The sequence below is a fragment of the Syngnathus typhle genome, linkage group LG6 (genome assembly GCF_033458585.1).
Source record: "Syngnathus typhle isolate RoL2023-S1 ecotype Sweden linkage group LG6, RoL_Styp_1.0, whole genome shotgun sequence".
Lineage (NCBI taxonomy): Eukaryota > Metazoa > Chordata > Actinopteri > Syngnathiformes > Syngnathidae > Syngnathus > Syngnathus typhle.
The window spans coordinates 4157791-4185785 of NC_083743.1; the positions used below are offsets into that span (position 1 = coordinate 4157791).

At 43.9% G+C, this 27995-nt stretch overlaps 1 protein-coding gene and 1 long non-coding RNA gene across 3 annotated transcripts; one reads left to right on the top strand and one right to left on the bottom strand.

Annotated features, from left to right (window-relative positions):
* Window positions 1-14: 14 nt before the first annotated feature.
* Window positions 15-27955, bottom strand: LOC133156105 (roundabout homolog 2-like). Its single transcript, XM_061281885.1, has 25 exons — window positions 27475-27955; window positions 20141-20467; window positions 14339-14496; window positions 13860-14119; window positions 12968-13095; window positions 11255-11379; window positions 10074-10245; window positions 9750-9955; window positions 8720-8801; window positions 8486-8654; window positions 8252-8418; window positions 8057-8178; window positions 7752-7968; window positions 7460-7578; window positions 5691-5868; window positions 5313-5531; window positions 4582-4624; window positions 4329-4462; window positions 3921-4205; window positions 3283-3418; window positions 2386-2663; window positions 2214-2306; window positions 1450-1578; window positions 1232-1335; window positions 15-1159 (listed from the first exon to the last, which is right to left on the bottom strand). The coding sequence occupies exons 1-25, from the start codon at window positions 27533-27535 to the stop codon at window positions 1148-1150; spliced, it is 3924 nt and encodes a 1307-aa protein (XP_061137869.1). The 5' UTR covers window positions 27536-27955; the 3' UTR covers window positions 15-1147.
* Window positions 1451-14623, top strand: LOC133156107 (uncharacterized). Of its 2 annotated transcripts, XR_009714782.1 has the most exons (5): window positions 1451-1588; window positions 2124-2608; window positions 9839-9952; window positions 10093-10274; window positions 14388-14623. It is a non-coding gene; the product is annotated as an uncharacterized LOC133156107 (long non-coding RNA). The 2 variants fall into 2 exon arrangements; XR_009714783.1 differs by lacking the exons at window positions 9839-9952; window positions 10093-10274; window positions 14388-14623 and adding an exon at window positions 3312-3665.
* Window positions 27956-27995: the final 40 nt, after the last annotated feature.

A 27995-nucleotide genomic window follows, 5' to 3' on the forward strand; every position in this document is an offset into this window, starting at 1 on the left:
GGAACTCAACCATCCAAATTTTTAAAAATTGATTTATTAAAAATAATGAATGGTGTCACAGTACAGTACAATATTCACACGGCACACACACACACGCGTACACACATGCACCCACACATATGATTCAAACACTATGTTCACATCATTTTCTCAGGTACATTCAAAAATCTACACCATGTCATGGATGCTGTGACATCTCATTGAGCAAAAATACTTCTCTCCCATCCAAAGCCCCCAAATCTTCTGTTTTAAAAAAAAAAAAAAAAATGGAAGAAAAGGTATTTACACAAAGTAGGGGAAACATTTTAATAAGATCAAATATAAAAGAGAACAAATCGAAAATCTTTTTGTGTAATTCTTAAAGCAACATTAAAAAACTATTATAATTTTAGGGATTAGTATTGTTTATATTCATTTGTGTATATAATTAACTTTATTCGTTTGATGTATTTGCCATGACATCTGAAGTAACTCTTTCATTACACAATATATTATATTTATATATTATATTATTTAATTTCCATAAAGAAAATAGTTTAATATGACTTGCCTGAAAGTTGAAATATATTGCTAAATATTTTTTATTTTTCTAATACTTTTAATTCTTAATTATTTCATATCCATATATATATATATATGCCTGTGGTGTAATTTCCATTTAGGACACTAGCGGCCGCTGTTGCCAATAGTTTGATAGTGTTGCTTTAATACAGTGCACCGACACAAAGCACAAGTCAAGCCTCACGTGCGTGTGCGTGCATGTATGTGTGTAAATAGCAGCAGAGGATTACAAATGCAAGCAGACAGTACACTGTTGTGGCCTCTTGACTTTGGCACACAGTCAATGGAAATGCAATACACACACACACACACACACACACACACGCACACACACACACACGCACTCTCTCTCTTATCACAATATTGCGGATGTGCACAGTTTAATGGTGGCTATCGATTAGCACAAGCTAATATGTACACTTCTTTTTATTTGAATAATTCAGGCTGACAAAAAACACTGTAGGAATCGTGAACGGGTCCCATAGATTGAATCTTGACATTTTATAGACAACTTGGATGTGAAGTCCTCTTTTTTTTTTTAATACTTTGATTGATGAATGGTTCACAAAGATGGAATTGGAGAAGCTCACATGAGGTTCTGGAAGGAAAGAAAAGTCTGGATGTACTGGAAGCTTTGGTTAGCGAGTTTGCAATAGAAATCAACAAGTACCTGCTTCTTCATGTGTGCAGAAGCTGGAGAGCGGGTAAAGACGCCACCTAGTGACCCAAAATCTGACATCTGCTCCGACGACCCGTACTGGATTACATTCTCATCTGTAGATGAGAAGCAAATGATTTTATACAGGATATAGGTTCAACCCTAAGCACTGTTATGTAGATTTCATGAGCATCACATGATGTCATGTTGTCATTGTTACAGCCGCCTACCCTCCGATGACCATTTTGTGGCCCCTCTCCGGTGGGGGGAAACATGGTCGTCGTTTGCTAGGGTCCCAACGTCGGCGGGAGGCTGCAGGGACTTCTCAGTGGGCGGAGGAACCGGAGGAGGGGGCAGCTCTGTGGCCAAGTAGGAAATAAACACCCTGCTTAGTTAGAACTCGTATTAGCACGGAAGGAGGCAGATGGCTTTCCCGATGGCCGCAGATGGCCTTTGTTGTGATTTAATGCTAAACACTAAATACAGCCACTTGAGGCAACGTTGTCACGACTCGTCCCCGGTGGCTTTATCATGCGTTACTATGTTACCATGGTTACGTGGCCCCTCCCCTCCCGTGTTACCTGACAATCAATGGAATCACAGTCACCTGCCTCTTGTTACCTGTCATGTATTTAAGTCCTGGCTTGTCTGCGTGACACTTCCTGTCCGATTGTTGATGTCTTGTTGTCTCGCGTCTTTGTCGGTCAGTCCTGTTGTCGCTTTTGTGAGGTCATTGTGTGTTTCCCTTCATTCTAATTCCCTTTTCCCCTCAATAGCATTTGTTCGCCCTGCTCCATTCCGATCTGTGACAAACGTATCTATATGTTTTTAAATGGATGCTCTTAAGACCCGTTAATCTCCTCTGCTTGATTTGATAATGCCTTTTTCTGATTATTTCATGCAGTTTCATTCTGAAAAGTGAAATCTGGCAGAGAACCGCGAAAAAAATGTGAGTAAACACTAACTGGGGCAAATTGAAGATAATGCGTCATACCTGCTTGGCTGTGTGGCTCCCGTCTGAGCGTTCCATCCTTGGGCGATTTCTTCTTGCTTCTGCATCTGTGCGTCATGGGGCTCAAATCGCCGACTGACGAGAGTGCAAATATCAGCCTCCAGGATCATAGAGTGGAGAAAAAAAAAAATGCAGCGGCCTAATTGCAACTGACCTTTGTAGAGGCCGTCGCCCCTCAAGGTTTCCGCCCAGCGGGTGGCGCTGTGGGGCGTCTCGCCATTTTTTGTGAACAGATCCGGGTTGGACTGGGAGAAGTGGGAGTGCTGACGGGCCAGCAGGTCCACGTGCTGCGGTCGGGTGTTGTCGGCGGAGTTCAACGCATCCCGCTGAGGGGAGGACGTGGCCGAGTGGAGGGCGGAGGAAGCTTCGTCCATCAGGTAAGTTCTGGCGGGCAATGGGGGACACCAGTCCTCGTCTTCCTCCCCAGAACTACTAAAAAACGGAAGAGTACTGTTACTTTAGATTGGAGCACTGAATATTTGAGGACAAAAAACATGGCGCAATGAAAAAAACTACAATTTGTAATTACTGAGTTACCTTGTATTTTTTTTAAATCACAGGGTCAACAAATAAAAAAATGAAATCTGCAAAGTCATACATTGTTCAATAATTAAATTTTAATTATAATAAAAAAATATATATTATAATAACTAAATAATTAATATGTTGAGGAAATAAAGGACAAATATACTCTCAATGCAAAATAAACTAAGGCAAATTCAGCCCCAGTAATCTCTGCTGTGTCACAGCAATTTTTTTATTTACATTTTTTTTACCACTAGTGATACTCACTCTGCCAACTAAATATCTCCAACATGGCAGTCTCCAAACATTGCCTTCCAGTTTCTTTTATTTTGTAGTACCAGGAGCAATTTTATGACTAACGCGTTCAATGCCAACAGGCTCAATTAAACGCAGACATGTCAGTACAAAACACGAGTTAATTCATGTTGTCACATTGCGGCTAATTCCATCAAAGACAGGCCATGGGGCGAGCGGCCCTGCCCTTCTTCTGCCACACACAATTATTTAGCCCAGAAGGCCATCTTACCTGCGCCGGTCCTCGTCGTGCACCTCTAGGTGGCGTCCTTCCTTGTTGGCGGGAAGAGGAAGCGACAACACGTCCACCCAAGTGAGAGGCGCCGGCGTGCACACCGACCCGGTGGATCTCTGCTTGACCAGTTTCTCTATCGAGAATACAATTGCGACAACATGCTTGAGTGAACACTCGTCAGACCGAGCATGAAGGACACTCTTCTCATTACGACGTCTTTTCCTGCTTGGTGGACCTCCTGATCCTAAAACACATTTTAGTATATGAACTTCTCACTATCGCCAGTTGGGAAAGTTAAAACAAGCTTTGTGTCCCTCTAACTTTGTTATTCTTGAATTCTTTCTAAAGGCTGTTCTGTTAAAGTCTTCACTTATTGTTTAGCGTTTCAGTTGTGGTCGTCCTTGAAGTGCTGCAGAGATGGAACCGAGTTGAGTAATTAGTTGCAAGAATGAAGCTTATTGTGAGTGACGTGCATGGAATTCAATGATGCAAGGACACATTATTGTTACGCCTCTAAGCTGTCCCTCGGCACAGTGTCCTGCCGGTTGCCATGACTGCAGATGTCTAAGCGATACATTCCGTAACCTTGAGTCCTCTCTGGCAGCAGAAGATGACAAATCAAACCATCTAATCACCATTGCTGCTCTTCTTGGAGTAGTGCAGCTTGGCGTATTCGGTGGTGGAGTGTCCAGACTGGATGGTCCACTGGTCCGGGTCTTGCTCCAGAGCCACCAGGCCGCTGTTGGACAGCGCCGGGCTGCTGCTATACGGGTCGGGCCCCTGTTTGTAGGAGGCGCTGGAGTAGGTGTCGTAGTAGCTCAGCAGGTCCTCCTCGTTTGCCGCCTTGATGGTGCTGTAGATGGGGCTGTCGGTGGAGGCCATGTTGTGCGTCACCGACTGGTAGTTAGCCATACTGAAGGCTGCGCACAAAGGTGGAATGTTACATCAAAATGTAAAAATTCTTTCCTTTGGGGTGGGCGTTGCCCCTACAGGCCCCCCCTCTAGTTCCGCCAGTGCCCATATTTGATCCCCTGCTTTCTTACCGTTATATTTCTCAGAATCTAGTTTGCTGGAGCAGCACTTGATGGAATCTTTGCTGTTGTGGGTCAGGTTGGGAGCGGGCCACGAGTCGGCCAGCCATGGGAAGTTGCTCATGTTCGAGCCCAACATACCCGGCCTAGAATAAATGAATTAAAAGCAATAAACGTAATACTCATCGTGTTTATTTGGGTTGTTGTTCACGAAGATGACCATATAAACAATATTCAGAATTAAATGTTAAAGCATAATATTTACCCTCCATTCATGAGTCCGGATCCTTCACCGTGAGCAAAGCCAACTAAAGGAAGCAAAAAAGTATCATGCAAAAATTTTGAGACCATGTAATTGGCAAAAATAATAATTAAAAAAATAAATGTATTTAATTTTTATTATAAAAATATTTTGAAGGTTTAATTTGGTAAATTTGGCCATTTAATGATTTTTTTTACCATGCATACAAATTTGGGCTTTCTTCATAAGGAATTAATAATAATGGCAGTTACATGATGCATAAAAGTATGTTTGGGTAGAACATAATGTTTCTAAATCAGGTCTTGACTTGCAACTGAGTTGAAATTAAAGTTGTCGCAGGTTTCTCCGCTATTGTTTCTTGTTGCCTCATCGAAACAAATTCACTTAAATCAGCTAACAATGACAGTAAGCTTTGAGCATGTCCCATGAGGTCTAAAAAGAACTTTTCCATGAGTTGTTTGCAAGAAAACGTGTCAAAACGTCTTTTTTTCTCAGTCTATCAGAAGTGACAGCGGAAGTCACAATAATCCTTTCGAATTCGAACGCCGCCGCCTATCTCAAAATGAAAAGTGTCACATTTCAGAGGTTCAACCCAAGTTCACTTTGACAGAATTTACACTGCAATGGTTCAAGTGACGACTTCTTTTCTTTCAAGCGGGAACAAATAGATGTGTCATGGCGGCAAAATTGAAAAACAAACCTTTGTATTGTAAAATGCAGTCGTCATCTCTCACCTGCCGGCGTGTACGCGAAGGACGTAGTGTAGTGGCCCAGCTGCTTCCTGCGGCGGTGGCGACAGTAGAACCAGCCGCTGAGGCCCATCAGAGCCAGCCAGGCGGCCATGCCTAGCCCGGCGATGAAAGCCGGCTGCCGCACCACCACGGTGATCTGCTCCGAGATGCTCACGTCGCCGTCCGTCCTCACCGGTGTGGAGGCGTAGCCTGCCGGGGGAGCTGAGGAACGAGCACACGGTTTAAAGTCCTGGAGGCACTGGCGGAGCTAGAGGGGGGGGCGGTAGGGGCACGCACCACCCTTTTATAATTTGTCAAAGCTCAAGGTGGACAACTAGTCCAAAAAAATAGGTGATTAGTCGAGACCGACGTAGGACTCACTGAGGACAAAGTGGACGGGCGAGCTGGGAGCGCCGATTCCAAGGCTGGTAACGGCCGCCACGCTGACGTCGTAGCGCACGTCAGGCAGCAAACCGTTGAGCAGGATGGACACGACGGCTCCGTCCACCGTTCGGTTGATTTGCTTCTCCTGGTCCAAGATGCTGCTCACGCACCACACCTGAACGCAACACGTGGACCAGCTCACACTTTGCTGTGGTGTTTGGAAAAAAAGCCCATGAGAAAAATCTCGTGGCAAAAGTAGTTTGAGTCCACTTTCAAGACTCGCAGTGTTAGAGCAAACACGGCGAGTGGTTTAAGGGGATTAAAAGCGATCCTTGCCCGAGGCGGATTACCATCGCATTTCTTCTCATTAATACACAACAGGCAGAATCGCAACATGTCTGCTCTGTTTCCATGTTTTTTTTTTTCTTCTTCTCCGAAATGAGGCCTGAGGTCTGAGTCATCAGCATGGCGCTCACACTGGGAGAGAATAGATAATCAGAACGCTGCCGTTTTATCAGTGCGCTGAGAGGAGATGACAGGCACGGCGAAGCTTGAGAACGCGATGACAACGGCACGTCCTAGGCAGCAGATAAGAGGCTCTGAATAATCACTAATTTCATAATGCCAGTGTATAAGCTACAGAAAGAAGGCGGGTTGAAAAAGAAAAAAAAGAACTTTTTCCAGTTGCGTTGCCGCCAGTGAGTGGAGTGCAGGAATTATGGCTGCAGTAAGAAATACCGGCGCTTCTTTCCCTAACAGCATCACTGTGATAAATGCAAACAGACAAGGGCTACAAATGTCAACAAGCTGACCATGTTAGTGAAGTTGGTTATATAACATGCAGTGGGCAGCAAACCAAACTGTGACAATAACAAGCTCCGAAGCCAGTCCAGTCATTGTACATGCTAAATGCTAATAAGTCATCTGACCATTGGATAACAGCTACATTAGCGTTGATGCTAATGCTAACACATGTAAATGTACTAGCTGATTCAAAATGATTATGGAGGAGTTGTACCGTATTTTCCCGACTATAAGGCGCACCTAAATACCTAAAATCTTCTCAAAAGCCGACAGTGCGCCTTATAGTCCGCTGCGCCTTATATATGGACCAAATTCCTAAATTTAAACTGGCCCGAAGCATTGTGTCATGAAATCAATCATTATTTTGTGATTATAAAGTAATTTGTTGTGTCTGAAGTTGAAATAAAAAAGATAAAATGGAGAATGATTTGATTTGGATTAAAAATCTGACATGATGCATTAATGGTGCGCCTTATAGTCCAGTGCGCTTTATATATGGATAAAGTTTTAAAAAGGGGCCATTCATTGAAGGTGCGCCTTATACTCCGGTGCGCCTTATAGTGCGGAAAATACGGTACTTTGTCATTTAAGGAGGTCTAATCAAGGAAAATGTGTATTAGTCAAAGGGTCCACTAAGCTAGCGCTAACGTTTTGATTTGAAAGATGCGAATGCATCGAATCAAATCGTCTTTTTTAGGGAATATATATATCTTTAAAGGAAATGCCACATTTGCAGTCCTGACAAGTTCTTTCATAAATGATGTACAATATATAAAGCGACAATACACTCGAACTGAGATGAATCGAATCAGAATCGTAATCCCTTTGAATCGAATCGAATCGAGTCATTTTCCTTTGGAAACACTCTTTGCGTTGGAATGCAGGGATCTAAGTCAGTCAAGTTGCTAATCCAAGGTTCTATTTTTAGCTCTTATTGTTGCTTGATGTTGAAACGACCTTACCTTGTATTCCCGAATGATGCCGCAATCCACACTATGAGGCGGCGGTTCCCAGGACACGCTGATACTGGAGCTGTTGGTGAGCTGCACCACCGACACCGCCTGCGGTGCTGCGCTCAACACTGCGGAGTGAAAAAAAAAATTGCACGGCTATAATTATTCAGCGTTATTAGCAAGCGTAGACATTCTCCGTTCCGCTTGAAGTTCCTCCCTTAGTGGCAGTTTTTCCTCGCCTCCGTTGTTTAGTGCTTGCTCATGCGGAGTTGGGTGGCGAATTTTACGTGGTGTCGTTTACCTTCTTCCGGGGTGCGTAGCAACACCATGAGGCTGTCGTGTCCCTGCAGCTCGTTGAAGTACGGCCTAATCTTCACCTCGTATTCAGCGTTGCCGAGTAGATTCTCTAAAACGGTGCTGTGCTCCGGCGAGGCCTCCACGTCCTGAACCAGCCACGAGCTGCCGATGGTACGGTAAAACACGCGGTACCCCTGAACGTCGCGGGAATGACGAGCCACCTGCGGGGAGTTGGCGCAAGGAAGAGGAAATTCAGTGATCCGATTATGGCGGAGCTTATGCGATGATAAGCGTGTCCTCGACACTCACGGTCCAAGAAATCTTGGCGCTGGTGGGTGACAGAACGACGGGCTTTGAGAGGTAAACCGATACCTCGCCGAGTTCCCTCTGGATCTGTCTGTGGTCCACGGCCGTTTCTGAAGGACTTCCGTCTGGAGCACACACTTCTATGAATACTCAACCGGGGAGATTTAGCAAAAATGGTGATGGCATCCATCATCTCACCCTGCGTCCTGACGGGCTCCGAGATGGGGCTGGGGTCGCTCAGGCCGTACGAGTTGAGAGCTCTGACGATGAAGAGGTACACGGTGTTGGGCATGAGCCCGACGACGGTGTGCCGCTCGTGCCGCACGTGGTCGGCCACCGTCTGCCAGGTGCTGCCCACCGACTGGCTGCGGGCGACAATCCAAAGATGGCGCAGGGGTACCTAATGTAGTGACAGACTGAGGCCGCACGTACCTGAAGGCCTCGAGGACGTAGGAGGTGACGGCGGCCCCGCCCTCATGTGGGTTAGACTGCCAAGTGAGGGTGACACTGTTCCTGGTCACGTCGGTCACCACGGGCTTCTGCGGGGGTCCCGGCAATTGGATGAACTCGGAAATCCGGGACGGGGACAAGACCGGGCCTTCTGCTGAGGAAAGGGACGCTGAGAGGTTTTGGAGATGATGTGCGGAAAAGCATAAGACAAAATACCTCTGACGGTCAGCATCCCGCTCCAACTGGACTCCCCCATGGGACTGGACGCCACACACGTGTACATACCAGAGTCGGCTTCCTGTCGGGACCAAATTGGGAAAATCTATTTTGAGTCGTGTAGAGGAATTTGTCTTAAAAATATCGAGTCGGTTCTGAGAATAAGATGGAAAGTAACTCGGCTCGATCTGCAGCAGTCGGTCTGAGGCCTCGTTACTCCCCGCCCCGCCCCGCACTGCTGGAAAGATCCAGAGACCTAATGAGATCATGCTCCGCAGTGTTGACCTTGGCGGCATGCAAGCAGGTGAACATCTTCAGATGACTTCAGCTCACCGATGAAATATTGATGGGGCGATGTCAGTGTGCGGGCGGGCTAAATATTTTTAGTCTCTGACGCGTCATCTCCATTTTTTTTTGTATTCCCTCAACACCCCCTCGATGTTACACTAATGCATCTCCTCTGTTCCATTGAGCGTATTGCCAAGGCAGATCAACCAACCCCCCTCCTCTTCCTCCTCTTCCTCCTCTTCCTCACCCTCTCAATTGTGCACTGGAGCCAAGCTTAATGTTAAGTTTGCAAGAGCAGACAATAAGCAGGCCTTTTAATTAGAGGCCAGTTAGATGATTAATAGGCTATCTCCAGTCAATTAAGGATAAAGGATGCCGCCTTGCCAAAGTCCAGGTGGGGTCACGGCCCCCGATGGCGCTCCCACTCCTTCATCAAAGCGCAGCGCATTAGCATTTGCAAACAGAGGCCTTCATTAACATTACAATTATACACCGCCTGAGCGCGTAATTGCAACGGAGAGCGAGAGAGAGATAGGTGGCACCTCGGAGACGTCGCTCTTTGAAAGGCGCTCATCATTATGGAATAAATTGGCAGTTGGCATCAAATTGGATCGGAGTGAAAAGCGAAAAAGACGATGAAGGTCAGACTGGTTGACCTTATTTGGAGACTTTCAAATTGTCATCATTTGACCTTGATATTTTGATATAAAGCCACCTTTAGTATTGACTCTCACTGGCTCACCTCTATGTCTCTTATTTCCAACGTTCCGTTCTCCGCTAAAGTCACGTGATCGTCGTTCCCCTCGATTCTATCTCCGTCCTTCTCCCAAGAAATCCTGACCGAGGGTCCCCCGATGACTCGGCAGTGCAGACGGGCCGTGGCACCCAGGGACAGCGTGTGATTGGCTGGGCCTTGGCGAATGATTGGCGGGATCTGGATTGAAGGTCCTAGCATGGAGACATTTATTTACATCTATGTATGAAATTTTGGTTTGGATTGTCAGCATGATTAATGTACTATGAGGTGAAAGGTCAAGATGGTTGAAGTGCAAGTGATTAATCATACCTCCCTCCACCTCCAGCAGGGCCTTACTCAGCACGCTACCCGCCACACTGATGGCTTGGCAGATGTAGAAGCCAGAGTCCTCCGGGTGGACGTCGGTAATGGTCAGCTCGCCTTTCATGGACACGGAGTAACGGCCTGACTGGGATGGCGGTTGGCCAGGGAACAGCAACATCTGGAAACACAGCAACATGACAGCATGCGGTAACAAAATCATTACGTTGATGATGCTGGCGATGGGAATTGCAAACACACACGAAGATTGAGGGGATTGAGATAATTACCACCATTCTTAAGTTGAGGCGTGTCTTAGAGAAATACCGTAATTTTCGGACTATAAGTCGCACCGGAGTATAAGTCGCACCAGGCATAAAATGCCCAAAAAAGTGAAAAAAAAACATATATGTATATAAGTCGCTCCTGAGTATAAGTCGCCCCCCCACCAAAAAAAACCGCGACTTATAGTCTGAAAATTACGGTACATCAATGCTGCTGTTTTGGCTAGCAACAGAGCTCAACCGGTCTCGTTAGACTAGGGACTGAGATGATTATAGTTATGTCTTTTTATAGAATGGTTTCTATTTCAAGGATGGCTTCTATTGGAGAAAATAGGGTCGGTACTGCTGTTTTGGTTAGCAACAGAGTTAAAGAGTTGTCAAAGAGATACAAGACTTCTTTATCCTTTGGTTTTGGCTAGCGACCGAGTTCAAGTAGTCCCGGCAGATGAAAGGGTTCATGAGCTGATGTAGTTAGGTTTACAACACTTTTGGGAAAACCGACGAGTCTGTAGGGGAAAAATTGCTGTCATAAAAAAAAGGATAACAAGGGCTTTTTTTTTACGTTATCCACATGAGGGCCTCGAACAGATGTTTTACAGTCTTTTCTATTTTTCAGAGTGGGAAATAGCATAGATGTGTTTGCACTAGCATGCATATTATTTCTGTAAGAGGCTTAGATGTGAGTGGTAGGCACATAATCCCCATAAAGAGATGGACCCCCCCCCTAAAAAAACAGACGTGGAAGGAGGACACCGTTTGTCTTCAAGTAACGCCCGCAGAGATTCTTCACACACCTGCTGTACTTCCTCCTCCACCTCTCCTCCCATCCGCTCTACTCTAGAGCAGCTCCTTCCGTTTTAAGTCTTCCAAGAAGATGTCACAAAAGTGACTCTTCAAATTGCTCACCTGGCTGCCCTCTTTCTGCCAAAAGATGGCAGGCGGGGGGTTACCCGTGGTGCCGCACTGGAAAGTGACGCTCCTCCCCTGGGAGGCGATCTGGTCCCGTGGTTTGGAAGCGATCTGAGGTGGCACTACAGCAGGAGAGGAGAAGAAGACGAAACTTGTTAAGCACGTCTTTTTCCTCGCTCCGAAAACACGTGATTGTGCAGCTCATCAAAGATTGATAGACCATTAAACCTCGTGGCTTTTAGTCCGCCCTTATGTTTGCAAGTCGGCACATTTTTCAAAATGACCTACCGTAATTTTCGGACTATAAGTCGCGGTTTTTTTCATAGTTTGGGTGGGGGGGCGACTTATACTCAGGAGCGACTTATATACATATATATGGTTTTTTTTCACTTTTTTGGGCATTTTATGGCTGGTGCGACTTATACTCCGGTGCGATTTATAGTCCGAAAATTACGGTAATTGGTATTGGCTGATGAAAAAAAAAAAAAGCATTATAACAGCTATAACTAGAAAAGGACAATTTTGGGAATAATGCCAACATAAAATTTGTTTATTCGTTGCGCAACGTGGGCTGCATGAGTCACATTCGTGACATCTCATGCTTCTGCTGTTTTGCTAGAAAACACCTGTCTGTGTTTTCATCTTCCCACAGGATTCTCATGCAGAATTTTAACATCTGAACCAGTTTTATAGAAGTCACACATTTAAAGATGCTAAAAAGTCGCCGTGTAAGTCAAAGCAAAAACGCTTTACACTGTCAGCCTAGTTAAAATGGAAATTTGACGTCTATAACCGTCGATGGTAGTGAACGCCTATCAGAGCAGTTTGGGGTCAAACGTTGCTCCTCTCCTAATTGCGCTAATTGGTGCTCAGAAATGCCGAGTGAGAATTAATTGGAGCAATAGAAGGCCCGACAGAGACATGAACGGATTTATGAGTCTGTCATGTAGTAATTTGGACTTGCGCTGATCTGAAGTTTTTTATTTATGCTCCTCAAATCCAAGGAAGACGCGCTGTCTGTTAAACAGGAAAATAAAAATACGAAACGACAAGTGAGGGGGGGGGACACGGAGGGGATGAGTGGAAGTTATGTAGCCGGCCAGCTGGAATGATGATAGGCTTTGAAACAAGACGGAGAGAGATGGAAAATTAATGAGATGGATAAAACACGCAGCGACATCACAAAAGCGCCGATAGCGTGTGGAAAATGAAAAAAAAAAAGAACACACACACAGCGAATGGACGTGAACTGCCGGGATTGGATTTCATTTAGACTGATAAAAGCATAAGTGGAGGAAAACGTTTGAATCTAGACGCAGGAATCAGGGCGAGGAAAACCAGGAAGGAGAAACGGAAGAGGAGTCATGTCTTATTAATGCGGGCGGCGGCAGCGAGTTCAAGCGCACGTCCAGCAAAACATCTGTCAAAGGGCCTAATCCCGACAGTTTAGCATAATCCCGACAGATGTGGCGAATGCTAACTCGGGCCAAAACAAGCACCGGACAGGAAATGACCACATTTTTATTTTTTAATGCGATGTGGACATGAAGAGAGTATTAGTGCCGCACTGACAACATGAAAAAATGAGCGGATTAAAGATTTGGGAAAAAAGTGGGTAAAGTTTTTTTTTTTTTTGCTAGCTTCCATGCATGCTTGAGCATGTTCAGCCGGCATACAAAATGCATGTCTTGTTCCTGTTCATCGGCTCACCGTGCACCTGCAGCATGGCCGAGGCCTCCGTCTTGCCCACGCTGTTCTCCGACATGCAGGTGTACGTGCCCTCGTCCTGCTCCCTCACGCGGAATAAACGCAGGCTGTTGCCATTGCGGATCTCGAACCTAACAAACCAAGAGAGCCCGGTGGGAAGTTATGCCATCATCTGGAAAATAATTTCGCGTTAAGAAGCCGAGTCAGTATTATGTGCGTAACAAGATCAAACAGAAGCTCTTTTTGCAAAGTATGGAAAGTCATTCCACTAATCATTACCGATTAATTTCAAATATTAATTACTTTAGCGAGTGAGCAAATGCAGAATTATTTAATAGGCTTAGCGAAGTACATGGTATATTGAGTTGGAAGAAAAAGGGAAAGGAAATCAGTCACAGGATAATTCTGCCGACTAATGAATCCTTTTATGGTCCCGTCTTTATTGAGTTAGGTCAGACCACTGATCCACACGCTCGTATTCATACACTAATATTAACCCTCATACAGTACACATTCAAGGTCACAGTTCCGATACTAGGTATCCGTATCGGACCGATGCCGGTCTTATTTTAAGATATTGAGTACTCAAAGAGGCTGCCGATACCGGTAACCAATACCTAAGGTTAAAAAAAAGAAAGAAAAAAGACAGACTCTTTGGCAACAGTCGTCACGCTTATTCTAAGGTATTGAGTATGCCGTCGATACCAGATACCGATACTTAAGGTTAAAAAAAAAACCAGACTCCAAGTAAGTCTTCTTTGCCAATAGTTGGCACTCTTATTTTGAGGTATTGAGTAGTCAAGGAAGCTGCCGATACCATGCACCGATACTTCAAAAAAATCTGACTACAAAGAAGTCCTTTTGGCAGTAGTTGGCGCTAAAAAACACTTCTTACCTCCCTCGCGGGAGTTCCCTGTCCTCTCGCCGCCATCGTACAGTGGGAGGTGGATCGCCGTGGACCTCGCACAGGAAGTCGACGGTGTCGTCCTCCATGACCACCTGGTTGACGGGTCTGCGCACCAGCACGGGGCGCTCGTACACCACCAGCTCAGCGGGGTCGCTGTCGCGCTCGCCCACCATGTTGGTGCCCACGCACACGTACATGCCCGCGTCGCCTTTCCTGGTGTGCGAGATCATCAACTTGCCCCCGCGCACCTAAAAAGAATGGCATCACAACTAAGTCATGTATTAAAAATAAAAATAAGTCCTGGTCAAATTTTTACTTAATTTGTTCATTTAATATTTTTGGGATTTTCAGTTCAAATAATTTTCGAATTTTCAGTTAAAAAATGTAATTATTGGATAATCACGTGATATATATATAATAATGTGATATTTTACGACAAATAAAATTCCAATTTGGCCGCTACTCACCGAGATGCGTTCGTCTTTGGCGTTGACCCTGACGTTGTTGCGCTTCCAGGACACCAACGGTTCGGGGTGACCGCGCGGGGGGACGCACTCCAAGACGGCGGGCTCGCCGGCAGCCACCACCACGTCGCTCGGCGCTTGACGGAAATCATCTCGGAGTACTGCGGAGGAAAAAACCCCACCAGAACTAATTACATGGGTGAGAAGCAGGCGGCCATATTGCTGGCAAAACATTTGTTGGAATTGTTTAGTCTTGATTTGCGTGACTTTCTCCTGTAGCGTTTTTCTCTGTTGTCCATTCTGGCGGAGCTGATGAATTATGCACATCTCCCCGTCCTACACTGAGTAAACAAATAACATTGCAAATTCATAATTCATAGGGAAGGGAGGGGCGGGCTTTGTGTATTTACAGAAGCTTTGCGTTATCCTTTCAAAGAACTCGCGAATATACTGTAGCCATGGATGTCACTTGTTTGCAGGAGAAGTTTGACTTTGCAAAGTTTTGATATCTTTTAATTTCCCGCCGTGAGTGACAGAGCAAAGCTCGGGTGTCAAGCCGAGCCGTCTCCTCCACGGCGGAATCCATCATTGTAATCTCGCTCAGCAGATCAACTTGGAGAACTTTTATCAGGCAGTCTAAAGTACCTCAAAGTAGCTCCCTTTGAAAAATACTTCAACGTGCGTGTGAAAAGGAGCTCATTAGCATCATCCAGTCAGGTGAAAAACATTTTTGGTGCAGATCTGCTTAAAGGTGCCGATATATAATGGACCACAGCATACTTGGGTGGCAGATTGTTTTTTTGCATTATTTTAAAAACATTTTTAAAATGAAATATTTTAAAAGTACTAATTATAAATATTTTAAAAATATTTATTTTTTAAATACTTTAAAGATATATCATTTATTAAGATATACTTTGTAATAAAACCAACTTAATAAGGACATTTAACCAAATTTCAATGAGTTGGAAGCAATTTTGAGCTCCATCAATGATCTGCACGCTTGCCTGCCAGCTCAGACGACGGCCGAGCCGGGCCGTATAACATCAATCTTCAACCCCGCCGGGCTTGGGCAAAGCTCATTTGAAATGAAATGATAGCGAGGTTGTAAAAATGGAACGTTATCATCAAGCGTCTCGGGGAAACGATGATGAATATTCCGACCGCTTTGTGAGACTTCTACCGACGCACCTCGGATGATTTTAGACGCGGGTAGAGTGACCTTTTGCAGAAACCAGGCTTCATTAGGGATGTCGGTGCGTACATTTATATTCATTCACCTAACGTGCAAAAAAAAAACAAACACAATAGCGGTTGCCATCACCTCGTTCGCTCCAATGTGAAACTACAAGGGCGTCCATTTTGGCTCCTGTAACGAGCTCTGCTCTGAACACACAAAACACAACCATCCCTTTCCAAATCAACCTCTGTGCTCTGTACACAAACGCTCTCTGATGCTGCTATCAATCCAAAGCCATGGATGAAAAATCTTGGAAGCAGCCACTGAATAAGAGGGCAGGCAACTTGCCTGGGGCGGGGGGGGGGCCCGATAGACAGACGGTATTTAAAAGAGGAGAAAGTTGCAGAAAGTCAAACTTTTCCGAGGCGGCCATCTTAAGCACTTGTCTAAAGATGACAAATGGTGGTTCCGTTGTTCCCCTTAAAGTATCGCTAATGAGATCCTTCCCGCTCCTACTTGCAACTTTCGCCGTGACAAAGCCGGTCATTCGCCCCCCACCTCTAACTTCTCCGCCATGATAGCACCGAGTGGGACAAGCGATTCTCCTCAAGGGGGGGGGGGGGGGGGGGGAATATGCCGAGGCCCTGACCCTTCGGATTCGCAGAGAGACAAATCCTCCCAACTCAATTTCCCCGAGGCGCTTCCTGTGCACTTCAATAAAAAACAAAACAGCTAAATAAGCGTTGCATCATCATTCCAGGCAGGGAGCCGGCCCTCGCTAGATTGATGTTGATTTCCCCTGCCGAGCATCGCCTTCTTCTTAGATTTGGTGAGAGGGAGACGAGTAAAAAAAAAAAAAAAAGGACATTTCATTTGATGGCTTTTTTTTTAATTTTAATCGATTGTGAGCGTGGAAAAAAAAAAAAAACAGCCCCGGGGAGGTTTAGTCAACAGGCGACAAGCTATTTACATAAGTGACACACTGAAAGAAACATGATGCTCCTCTGTCATGTTGCGAACGGGAAAATGTGGAGAAGTGAAGTCTTCGGATCGTCGACTGCAATATTTATTACGATGTATTGTGAACTCGTGAACCAATCTGACTTTGTTTTCGTTTTTTTTCAACGATGGCTGCTTTCTTGTCGCTATGCTGCCGAATAGTTTGCAAACAGAATTGCGCAATGGTACCACTGTGTGTGTGTGTTTGAAAGGTAAAGGGTTCTTTTTATTTCGGGTGAACATTTCATTTGGTAATAAGGCTGTTAGGGACGTAGTCCGATTCCAGCGCCCAGTCAGAACTAATGAAGTCATCGGCTGGAGGGCCGCCGACGATCCTTTTAATCCTCGCTCCCATTGTCTGGTCGTGCGCCTTAAAGCCGTAAAGTGGTCCGTCTCTCAGCAAGAGGACAATTAACGCAGGTGCCGATCTCCCTGCTGGGGGGCTCTCATGCTGAGTTTGAGAACTTTATCAACGCACACACTGCTGCTTACTTATTTAAATGTATTAATTATTATTGGAGTCTCCTTGTAGGAATATCATTATAATATCTGCCCTGCTTAACAAGATGATTTGATGACTTCTGCTCATGGTAGAAAGCAAAAATGAATCCAATTGGCCTGGAACTTTTTATTTTCCTTGTTTGTACCTGTTGTTATTGGCTCCGCCCCTTCGTGTCTTCCAATCAGCTCGCTTAGCCACTTGTGTCTTGTTTTTGCTATAGTTTATTTATTACTTTGTTTCTATTTTTTAATTCCTGTCTGTTTAGTTCCCATGTCCATTAGTGCTTTGTTTGTCTTTTTGTTTCATCATCATCATCTTTTTTTTTTGGTTCCTCATTTGCCAATACCTGACACAAGATTTGAAAAATTAGGGTTCCAATTCTCTTATTGATCTATGTAAGGCCATTTACCTGAAAATATTGTTCGTTTGAAACATTTCAATCTCTCTCTTTATTTCAGAAATTTTTTTTTCCCCCCAAATCATGAGTTTATAACAGTTTAGAATGAAGCTTTTCAAACACAGGAGAAAACAGCTCCGCCCGACAAGTTTGATTCCTTCATAATCCCTCATCGGGAATAAGAGGAACATCTGGATGCAGAGCCTTTTAAAGCAACTTTTCTTTTTTATTTGTCCTACTTTACTCTAATCCTCCCACGCCATGTGACCGCCGTCTCTTCACTCAGGCGTTAGCATCGGTGATGCCGTGTGTTGGCACTTTGGAGGGAAGCGACACTTGCGACATTGTCTCATTATTTTGTGTTTTTCTTTCTTTCTTTCTTTCAAGGCTTTGGAAGTTTGTTGTTAAAGAGAATAATGACACTGGCTTGCATCCAAGCGCAAAAACACTTTAAGACAATGTGCTCACTGGCTGGAAGATATTTTGTGCTCCGCCATTTTAGGAATAATTGCCAAAATCTAGTGAGAGTTTTTGTTATTATTTTAGTTTTTGAATACTTTTTGTTTGTCTTGGCATATTTTGCTTGTTTTCAGCACAAAAGAAACCCGAAAGCCGCTCAGTATATTATGGCTCAGTCAAGCACAACGGCTAATCTAAAATGTCCACATTTTTAAAAATAACAATGCTTTCCTGCAGTTTAATATGATTAGGAATAGTCCTGCTTTTACAGAAAGTGGAGTTATATAAAAAGACACAATCCGGCAGCGATCAAATTAGGATAGTTGACTTTGCGCTCTGCTAGCAAATCTCGGTGAAGTGGAACAGATGTATGGCTATTCGTTAGTTCTCCTGGGACTTGAGTTCCTCTCCACCACCTGTTGCCATGCCACACGCAAACACAAATCCTCGTGCCAGACCACCTTCTTAATAGTGGTCTCTCATTAAAACACTCCCACACACACTCCTATCCTCGCCTCCCCTGCCAGAGGTAATTGGGTCACTTTTTAACCCAGCACAATCGCCCTCATAGGGGAGGTGGAGTGGGGGGGTCTAAGAAGACCACTACCATGCTGGCTTAGCATATGCCCTTCTGTTTGCTAAAGGAAAGCAGATTAAAAGTAAACACATGATGCTCCAGGGGAAATGCGCCAATACTTGCGTGTTATGTTGCTGACAGAATGTCGCTACAATTTGGAAAATATTCACCAAGCTTGACTTCTCCGTGACTACTTTCTGGATGTAATGCATCTTTGGGAGCGGTGTAACGTGTGTTTTTAAATGCGGGCGTGAGATGCAGATGAGGCCAGCCGTGCAAAATAGAACGCCCCTGTCGTGAAGCCACAACACGAGATAAGACTCCAACTGCTGTTTTGCGTCTCCCCTACCGGGACGATTCGACCCTGCTAATCTTTTCTGCAGCTTCCCCCTAATCAAGGCGCCGACTAATCCATTTCCCCGCGCCAAGGCGAGCGGCGGTTCAGCCGGGGGCCGAGCCACGCTGGCGCAATTAAGCGGAGAGAAGACAATGGCGCACGTCCCGGGTCGACGGGAAAGAAAAATAGCCGAGCGAGCGTGTCGTGTATCTGCTCTGCTCCCCTGCTGTAGTCCTCAGCTGCACAACAAAGACAATACGCACGCAGTCAAATCTCCAATGATGCAATTAAAGAGTAAGCCCACCACGGTTCAGCAACAATCAATGTGATTTGGTCCAGCATGATGCACCTGAATAAAAGGCGCTGCGCTTTCTGGGCGACAGTAAACTAATGTGAACCTCAGCTATGTCGAAACCACAGGTGTCAAACTCAAGGCCCGGGGGCCAGATACGGCCCGCCACATCATTTTATGTGGCCCGCAAAGACAAATTGTGCATTAAATTTGTGTGTTATTACTAGAATTGCAAATTCACTTTTAATAATGTATATTTTTTAAATATTCGACCAGTTTTCACTCATATGATTTGAAAACGAGTTATTTGTCGGTTTGTTTTGTAGCTTTTACTGTATATAATATGAGGTGCTCATACATTTATTTGGGTAACGGCCCTCCGAAAGAAGCTAGGAGTACAATGCGTCCCGTGAAAAAAACGAGTTTGACAATTTAGACTCTAAAACATTTTACATTTTGCAGCAATCAGTTTCCCCTCTGTACCGTATTTTCCGGACTATAAGGCGCACTACTGGACTATAAGGCGCACTTTCAATGAATGGCCCATTTTAAAACTTTGTCCTTATATAAGGCGCATCAGATTATAAGGCGCACCATTAATGCATCATGTCAGATTTTCAATCCAAATCAAATCATTCTCCATTTTATCTTTTTTATTTCAATTTCAGACGCAACAAATCACAGAATAATGATCCATAGTCTTTTTGATTCATGATTCATTTACTTATGATTGATTTCATGACATAATGCTTCGGGCCAGTTTAAATTTAGGAATTTGGTCCACGTATAAGGCGCACCGGACTATAAGGCGCACTGCCGGCTTTTGAGAAGATTTTAGGTTTTAGGTGCGCCTTATAGTCCGGAAAATACGGTACGTGTGTGATTTGCTGGTATGCTTTATCATCAGAGGGAATAAAATAGTTTATAAATAAAATTTGTAAAACATACCATTAAAATGTATATAAGCAGCCAAACATTTGTACAAACACTAGCTCAACTTAGGTAGCTTGGCCTAGCTAGCTTAATATATATTTAAAAAAAAATGAATATCCCAAAACTGACTTGCAACTTCCAGCGAAGCATTGCGACTGACGGCCTCCCCCAGGTAGTTACGCGCCACGCAGGTGTACACGCCCTCGTCGGGTTTGCTGCGTCGGCCGTGGACGATACGCAAGAAGAAGAGCGAGCCGCTGGGTAGGAGCATGCGGTGCGAGCGAGGGTCGTCCTTGTCCGTCTCCACCCGCTCGCCATCCTTGTACCACTCCACGCTGGGACCGGGGCGGCCCTCCGCCTTGCAGTTGAGGGTGGCCGGCTCCCCTTTGGAGACGATCAAGTCGGACGGGTCCTCCACGATCCGAGGGGCGCTGTCTTCGAACCGCACCCGTGACCCTTAGAGATGGAAAGATGTTTATATGAAATATATATATATAAATAATTTTCTATGATTATATATCATTTATATCTCACAACTGCAATATTGAAGGGAGGAAAAAAATGCAATGAGCTTTTTCAAAAGCGTTCAGTCTGTGTCCTGAGAATCCCAGAGGACAAGGTCTGCACTCAGGATGCAGCCAAGCATTTAATTTGTCATTTATTATGTCGGCGGTCAGCCTGTTGCGGTCCAAGGAGACTGTTGGGCCAAAAAGTAGAAATTGAGAGAATGAGAGGTGAGCCATGGTGATGAAGATAACTCTTTCTCTATCTCTGCATCTCCCAAGGGATCCATTACTAGCTTTTTCCTCACCACTGAGGGAAAAAGGGCCAGCAGATTGACGCTAAGCTTTTAGAGGCCAAGCCGGCATCCCTAACAACGTGTTACTCTTAGCCATGAATAATTCACAACGCCGCCGCTTTTAGGTGGATTCTGACGAACAGATGGTCTCCCCCTCGTGGAATTAACACAAGTAAAAATGAAAAGAAAATGAAATGGTCACTGCACTGCTTTTACAGGCATTATTTCCAGCACGTAATCTGGACTAAAAAAAAAAATAATCCATTATGATTGCAGATGAGCAGTTGAGAGTAACCTAATGACACACATGCTGATGTTAAATCCTCCTTTTTGGAGTGATAAGCAGATTGACATCTTTGGGTCAACCTGAAGTCAGTTTTGTAGCAACGCCAGCTCACACCTCAAGGTCGCCCACGGCTCGAAGAGGTTTTATGCAACCATTAACAGAAAAGAAACCCCGGCGTTCCGATTGGGTCACCGCAAACACATACGAGCGATAGTAAAAATACGTGACCCCCATGCTAACGCTCAAGATGGCCTCTTCTCTCAGCCGCGCTGCATTGACACAGTTTGCAAAGCATGTTTTTTATGCCCAGAGATGGTAAACAAGACCTCGAAAAAGAACGAAGCCATCTGGAAGGCTTGAAAATATCGCTTTAAACTCTCCTTTGTATGCCACTGGAACTAGATGGCATCACCAAACAAACAAACAAAACACTTGGAGAAGTTGACTTGTTATAGCAAACACAGAATATGGCTCAATATTTGCATCTAAAACAGAGGTGTCAAACTCAAGGCCCGGGGGCCAGATACGGCCCGCCACATTATTTGATGTGGCCCGCCAAGACAAATTTTGCATCAAATTCGTGTGTCATTATTAGAATTACAAATTGTCTTCACTTTTAATAATATCTTTTTTTAAAATATTTGACCAGTTTTTATTCGTTTGATTTGAAAAGGAGTTATTTGTCAGTTTGTTTTGTAGCTTTTACTGTAAATAATATGATATAATATGTTTCTCTTTTTATTTAATATCACTACTGTATGAGAAATCAATCAGACAATTTGTGTGTACCATTTTTTTATTTTTAGCTTTTTTCGCTACTCCATGTAAAAACCATGACATCGAGGAGACAACATTTAACAAAACAAAGTTTAGGACTTGTTTGTCACACTCCTGGACCATTTTTCCTGAGAACAACCCACACGTGTTCTGAGCTAAGAATCCGGTCCCGGAACAAATCAAACTCTTGTAAGCCGTTCATGACCTCCATCCAACATTGAAGAAGCACAAGCGAGAAAAGCAATCCATTATTTTAGCAACGCCTTCCGAAGCATGAAACCTGCCAATCGTGCTGCCTACGCATGAACTCATAACTCAATTGATCGTCGGGAGAACTGGGGAACTAATTCACAGACAAATGACTTTAAATGGACTAAATTAATGACACGCGGCGATGGCGGCTTCTCATTAGCACGCAGCCATTCGAAACACGCCGGCCCGGAGACGACAGCCAGACGTCTGTGTGTACTCAACGCCGGTGTGACACCGCTCTGGCATCTTGACTTTGCGCGGCTGCCGAGCTTCTACCGGTGACAAGGCTGCAATCAGGGACGCGACTACGCCACATTGAGCAAACCCGCCGACGCATTTTGCTTTGTACCAAAGCGACATTTTGTTGGCTAATGTTTAAACGGTGACAGAATGATTGCTTGAAAGCCTCTTCTGAAGGGGAACGAAGATGTGGCGCTTAAATTATGGACACCTTTTTGGAGGTGTTTCAGTCTGCATATTTTGTTTCGTTTTAGTTTTAGAAATGGATGACAGTATAATTGCTCACTACCGCAAAACCAGACGCAATAATTAACATATAGATCATCCATCTATGTTTCTGAAGCTCTAGGCCTCATTAGGGTCAGAGCTGAACTGCAAGGATACCTCAGGGGGTTCCAAAAACAAACAAGAAAAATGGTTTTTCAAAGCCCAAATATTCTTCAGGAAATGCCGATAAATAATCACTATATGTGCTCTTCAGGTGATGGGGGAAAAGTGAGAAAATAATTCCCGGACAAATCGCAAAACTGGCACCTGTGGGGTTTAAGTATAATTCGGGGGGAGGCACCCCCTCTATCTCCGCCAGTGACTGGAAGCGGTCATCAGCTAATCAAGGTTGTTACAGTTAACAAAAACAAAATCACCACAACAAAATTATGAAATTACGGGACCGTAATTTCGATTTCTTTGTGTGTCTTGGCATGTGAAGAAATTGACAATAAAGCAGACTTTGACTTTTTTGAAAAAAGTTCCAAACATGTTGATGACAAGTAAATAAAGATATTGCAGTATGTTGTAATCTGGAAGATATGCTCTTTTATGCATTGCATTCTCCTGCTTCCTCAAGGACAAGATATATTGGCAAAAGAAAGGCCCTAAAATGCATACAGTCAACATGCAACCTTGAGCTAGCGTCCTTCACAGAAGCCCGTGGAGCTTTTTTCTGGCAGAATTATAGCAATTTTCTTCTCTAATTTGATATTCCCCACACAGCCATATAGCTATCTTCGATTGAAAAAGACCACTTTAGTGATTTATTAGCAGCGTGGTTGACTTCTCGCTCACCGTGAACCGACCGTGAGGACGATTAGAGCGCGCTAATCGCCTTGATTGTATCTAAGCTGTGAGGATTTATTCATCTTCTCCCGCTGTACAAACACATCAAGGCGGGAACAGGATGCGGGACACAAACCATTAGCGACGCTGACAGACAAGCTTTTAATTGCAAAGTGACAGAGCGTCTTTAGATGGGGCGATGGCACATCAAACACTCGAAGTTGGTGGGCAAAATAAAAAATGCCTAACAAGGCTCAAGCTCGGACCACCTGTAACGTTTGCTAGCTTGAGGAAAACATTAGCATAGTCGTAACAAACCGCACAAAGTGACCTGTTAGCGCATTGACGAGACATTTGAGACGCCTTGGCGGACCAGCGACACGAGCCGTGAAAAGGACAACTTTTATGGTCCGCGTAAAAGGGTCCGAGGCCGAGGTGTGAGATTAAAAGTGTTATGGCACTCCGGTACAATAATTAAACATTTAACGGGAGAAATTGATGACACGTTAAGTTGATTTTAGAAGCCACAAAGGATGAGAGGTCGGAATGGTAACGAGTGAGGAATGTGGAACTTTCGAGACGGAGGGAAGTGTCGCAGTGTCGTGCTGTGCTGTGAGCTGTGTGAAATCCTTTTATCTGTAATCATGCAGTCGACACAAACATTTTCAAAAAGTCATGGCATTCAGCCATGTGTCAATTCAGGTTTCAGGGTTTTGAGACTGAGCTTTTTGGGTCACTCCAGTCCGTTTTTTTGGACTGTGTAATATCTAATCGATTTATTGAAGTGACTATTGTCTGTTTAGAAGTGTTGCTGCACCATTTGTGTTCAAATATACATTGATTAAATTGCGCAATTATGTCAATGTGCAGTTAAACCAGCTCATCACTACACTTAAAATAACACACCATTTGAAGCGCCCCCTAGTGGCAGTAATAGAGCACTTCTTAAACCAATAAGAGGACCTGCTGTGTTTTTTTTTTTGCCTGGACTTTTGACTCCTCACAACTTTTCACACATAACAAGGTAAAAATCAGCTTAATTCCAACTCATTGAATCCATTTTTAATTCATTTCCAGATTCTGAAGGCCAATAAAATGGCAGCCGCAGCCCTGTAGCTTTCCAAAATCTCCTCTGCCGGTGGGTGATAACGCGTTTACCAAACAAATTTAAAGCCAAGTCGACTTTGATTCTCTTCTGGCCACACTCCGAGCCGTCTGAGCCATTGTGTTGCCTCCTCACGGCCCTTCAAATCATCTGGCGGTGATGTCATCATCGGCTCTACCCGAAACAGGGACATCAGCCTCCGTCAGCGTGACTCAGGCATAGAACAGATGAGACGAACGATGAGAAGAAGCTTCTTCCGAGGCTTTAGCAAGCAATCCTCTTTTTTTTTGTGTGTGTGTGTGTGTGGAGGAGACGGAGATAGATGTTTTTGTTAGCCCGCAGCTACATTTGTCATCATGCAAGAGCAAGGGCACAAAGAGGAGGCCAGACTTGTTTGCCATCATTCAGCACCACGCGCGCCAAGAGAGCTCACATCTTAATAGGATCTAACGGAGAATTAACGGAGATTTGTGCTCCCGCATAAGAATGAACTGCAGGCATCAATGAATTTCGTAACCTCAAAACAGTGCGTGCTACATGTAGACAGGTGGGAGGGGCTGCCGTCTGTATTTTTATTTATTTTTTTGTCAACAAAATTCAGAGATATAAACGGTATGGTGGCAGTAAATCCAACTCCACAACAAGCTACAGTTTAGTATAGTGAATAAAGAAGAGGCTTCAAGCTGTTTAATGCCATTCCCAGTTAAAGTCGACTGTAAAGCTAAGACAATTACACTTGCTGTATTTAAAACTATACAAATGCCTTCGCAATTAGCTTAATGCTAACAAATAATGGGAAACACCATAGACAGGCAAATAAATTGCACCTTTTATTTCATAATTTCAGCAATTGATGATTTTGATACAAGCTGTGCAGCAACACATGTAGACAGACAATACCGATGTCACAGGTCGTCGGTTTTCTGGGTTTGGTCACATGACGTTTGCAATGTGTTCACGTTGAGCCTCGTCGAATTTCTGATCAACTTGACGGATTTAGCCTAGTCGTTATTTTCTCGAGGCTGGAATGGATTAACGGCTTTTCCGTTCATTTCGATGAAAGACAATTGCAGCCAAGTGGTGGTTTCATGTGGTTTAATATCACCCACGTTTTTTTTTGTTTTTTTTTCCGATGGAACAATGTCAAAAGCGAGTCAAGCCCCGCTGAATAAAGTACCTTTGACTTTCAAAGCAAATTTCACACAGCCACCGAGCAAAACAACACACATTATCATCTTTCAGTACCTTCACCATTATTTTGTCCGCTCAATGCAATAACCAAATGAGCTCCACCTGCTCCTCTTTTGAAAACCTCTCGAAAACAACTCAACGCTCGAGTGCTTTACCGTCAGACGCATCGGGAAAATATGCAGTTTAAATGAGCTTCAGTCTTTTCCATACAGTATTAATGAAGGCGGGCAGACGAGGAGATGGTGGGTGTTGGAGAGCACCTGAGTTGGCGAGAAGTTACACTACTGCCATCGCAAAGAGATGGGGAGCGTGATTAGAATGTGGAAGTGCTAAAATCATCCCAGAGGGAAACATGAAAGGTAAGTGACCACCAAACAGTGAAATGATCGTGGATGGTAATTTAATGCAAATGTGCACTTCCAAGGCAATATTACTGATTAGTCATGGGCAAAAGGGGGCAATGTGAAGAGTAGCATAATTAAGCGTGATGGTAAAGTGATACAATTTGTTAAGACGGTAGCCACAGGAAAATCTTTTCGATGCATTTTTAGTTCAAATTGACGTCATCTGATAAACATGGCACTTCACTTTGTGTTTGCAGTGAAAGTTTTTGCCATTTGTTATTCTCACCCCAAAAGGGAAAAGGGTTTTCAAAGTGTAGGCTTATTTTATTTCTTAAAATACAAATATTTTTTCAATTGTATTTATTTATTTATTTATTTATTTATTTATTTATTTATTTATTTATTTATTTATTTATTTATTTATTTATTTATTTATTTATTTATTTAATCTTATTTTACTGTACTCTACATCTATATGCATATATACATAACTGATGTTCCTTTATTATTATAATATATTTGATCATTTTTAATCACAAAACTGTGGTGCTGCTTGATGAATTTCTTTTTTAAATTGGATTGAATCCAGATCATCAGTCGGATATAAATGATCAACTAACAATCTATATTCGTGAATTGTTTTTGTTTTTTTTCCCCGCGAGATTTAATTTGGGGTTTGGATTAAATCTCTGTCGATATAATCTGCTATTAAAGCAATGGTTGGAATGCTTTTGTAATCCAGCTCGCAACGGTAATAAAAAAATAAGCGCTTAAAAGCATTTTCAGTTGGGTGGGGGTGAACGTGGAGAGAATGGGGGGCCATTTCAAGATAGGGCCACCGTCCCTATAGAGAGCCAGATTTTATTGCTACTCTCGTGGTTGATCCTGGTCGTAAAAGTAAAGGGTCAGTGTGTCCTTTGAGGTTATCACCCGGATGGCAAGTCATTGTAGCTCTTAATGTACATACTATAAAGTCCTTTTTTTTTTGGGCTTATTTGTCCCACTTGGACAATAAATTCCTAGAATAAGACATCATCAAATATTCCTTCACAATACATCAACCAATTGGCGAATGTCCTTTGGGATAAATGTTGTTCTTCTACAGGTAGTAATAATCTTGCTCTGGTCTTTGAATGTCAGAATTAAATTATGCTAAAGGTTGCCACTGGGACTTTTTTTTTTTTTTTGCTGATTGACAGAGTTATTGCACTGAGTTTATAGCCATCAAATCATATTGAAGATGTCAATCATGTCATGTGAGTAAATTATAAGATATTCAAAATGTCATTCTACAGCGATATGCACATTTTTAGAACAATTCCAGGTAGAATTATTAAAATGCTTTTTTATTTGGTGGTATTTAAGCTTTTTTTTTTTTAGTAACACAATATGAGCATGTAATCTGTGTCTTACCTGATGTTATGGTGCTGGTGAATGTGGCCAACAACCCAAACAGCAGATGTCCAAAGTTCATCGCCAAGCCGGCTCTGGGTCAAAGCTCCAATCCGGGATTTTTCTGTCTTGACACTCCAAGCGGGCTCTTTAACCCCAGCTGGATGATTTCAAGCGAGTGAAATCACCCCCAAACAAACTTTACAGTCCATCCCAGAGAGCTTCGTCAGCATCATCAGCATCATCGTCCGCTTGGATGAACCTTACAAGACGGCAGCATCACTCGGAGCTCTCGTGGTTCTGCTTGGAACACAAAGAAAAGGTGGCTTGGAGTGGATTTAGCTCAATCGGGAAGGAGGAGAACGTGTTCTCTGCGCTCCAGACCCCAATGTGAGGCGAGAGCTGCGCTTCTTCGCCTGATGGCTGCAACAAATCCTCAGCCAGCTCCACTCTTTAAAGGGACAGACACGACATCTGTGCTCTGCGTGTGTGTTTGTCTGAGTACGTGTGTGTGGACACACACACACACACATTGTAATGCA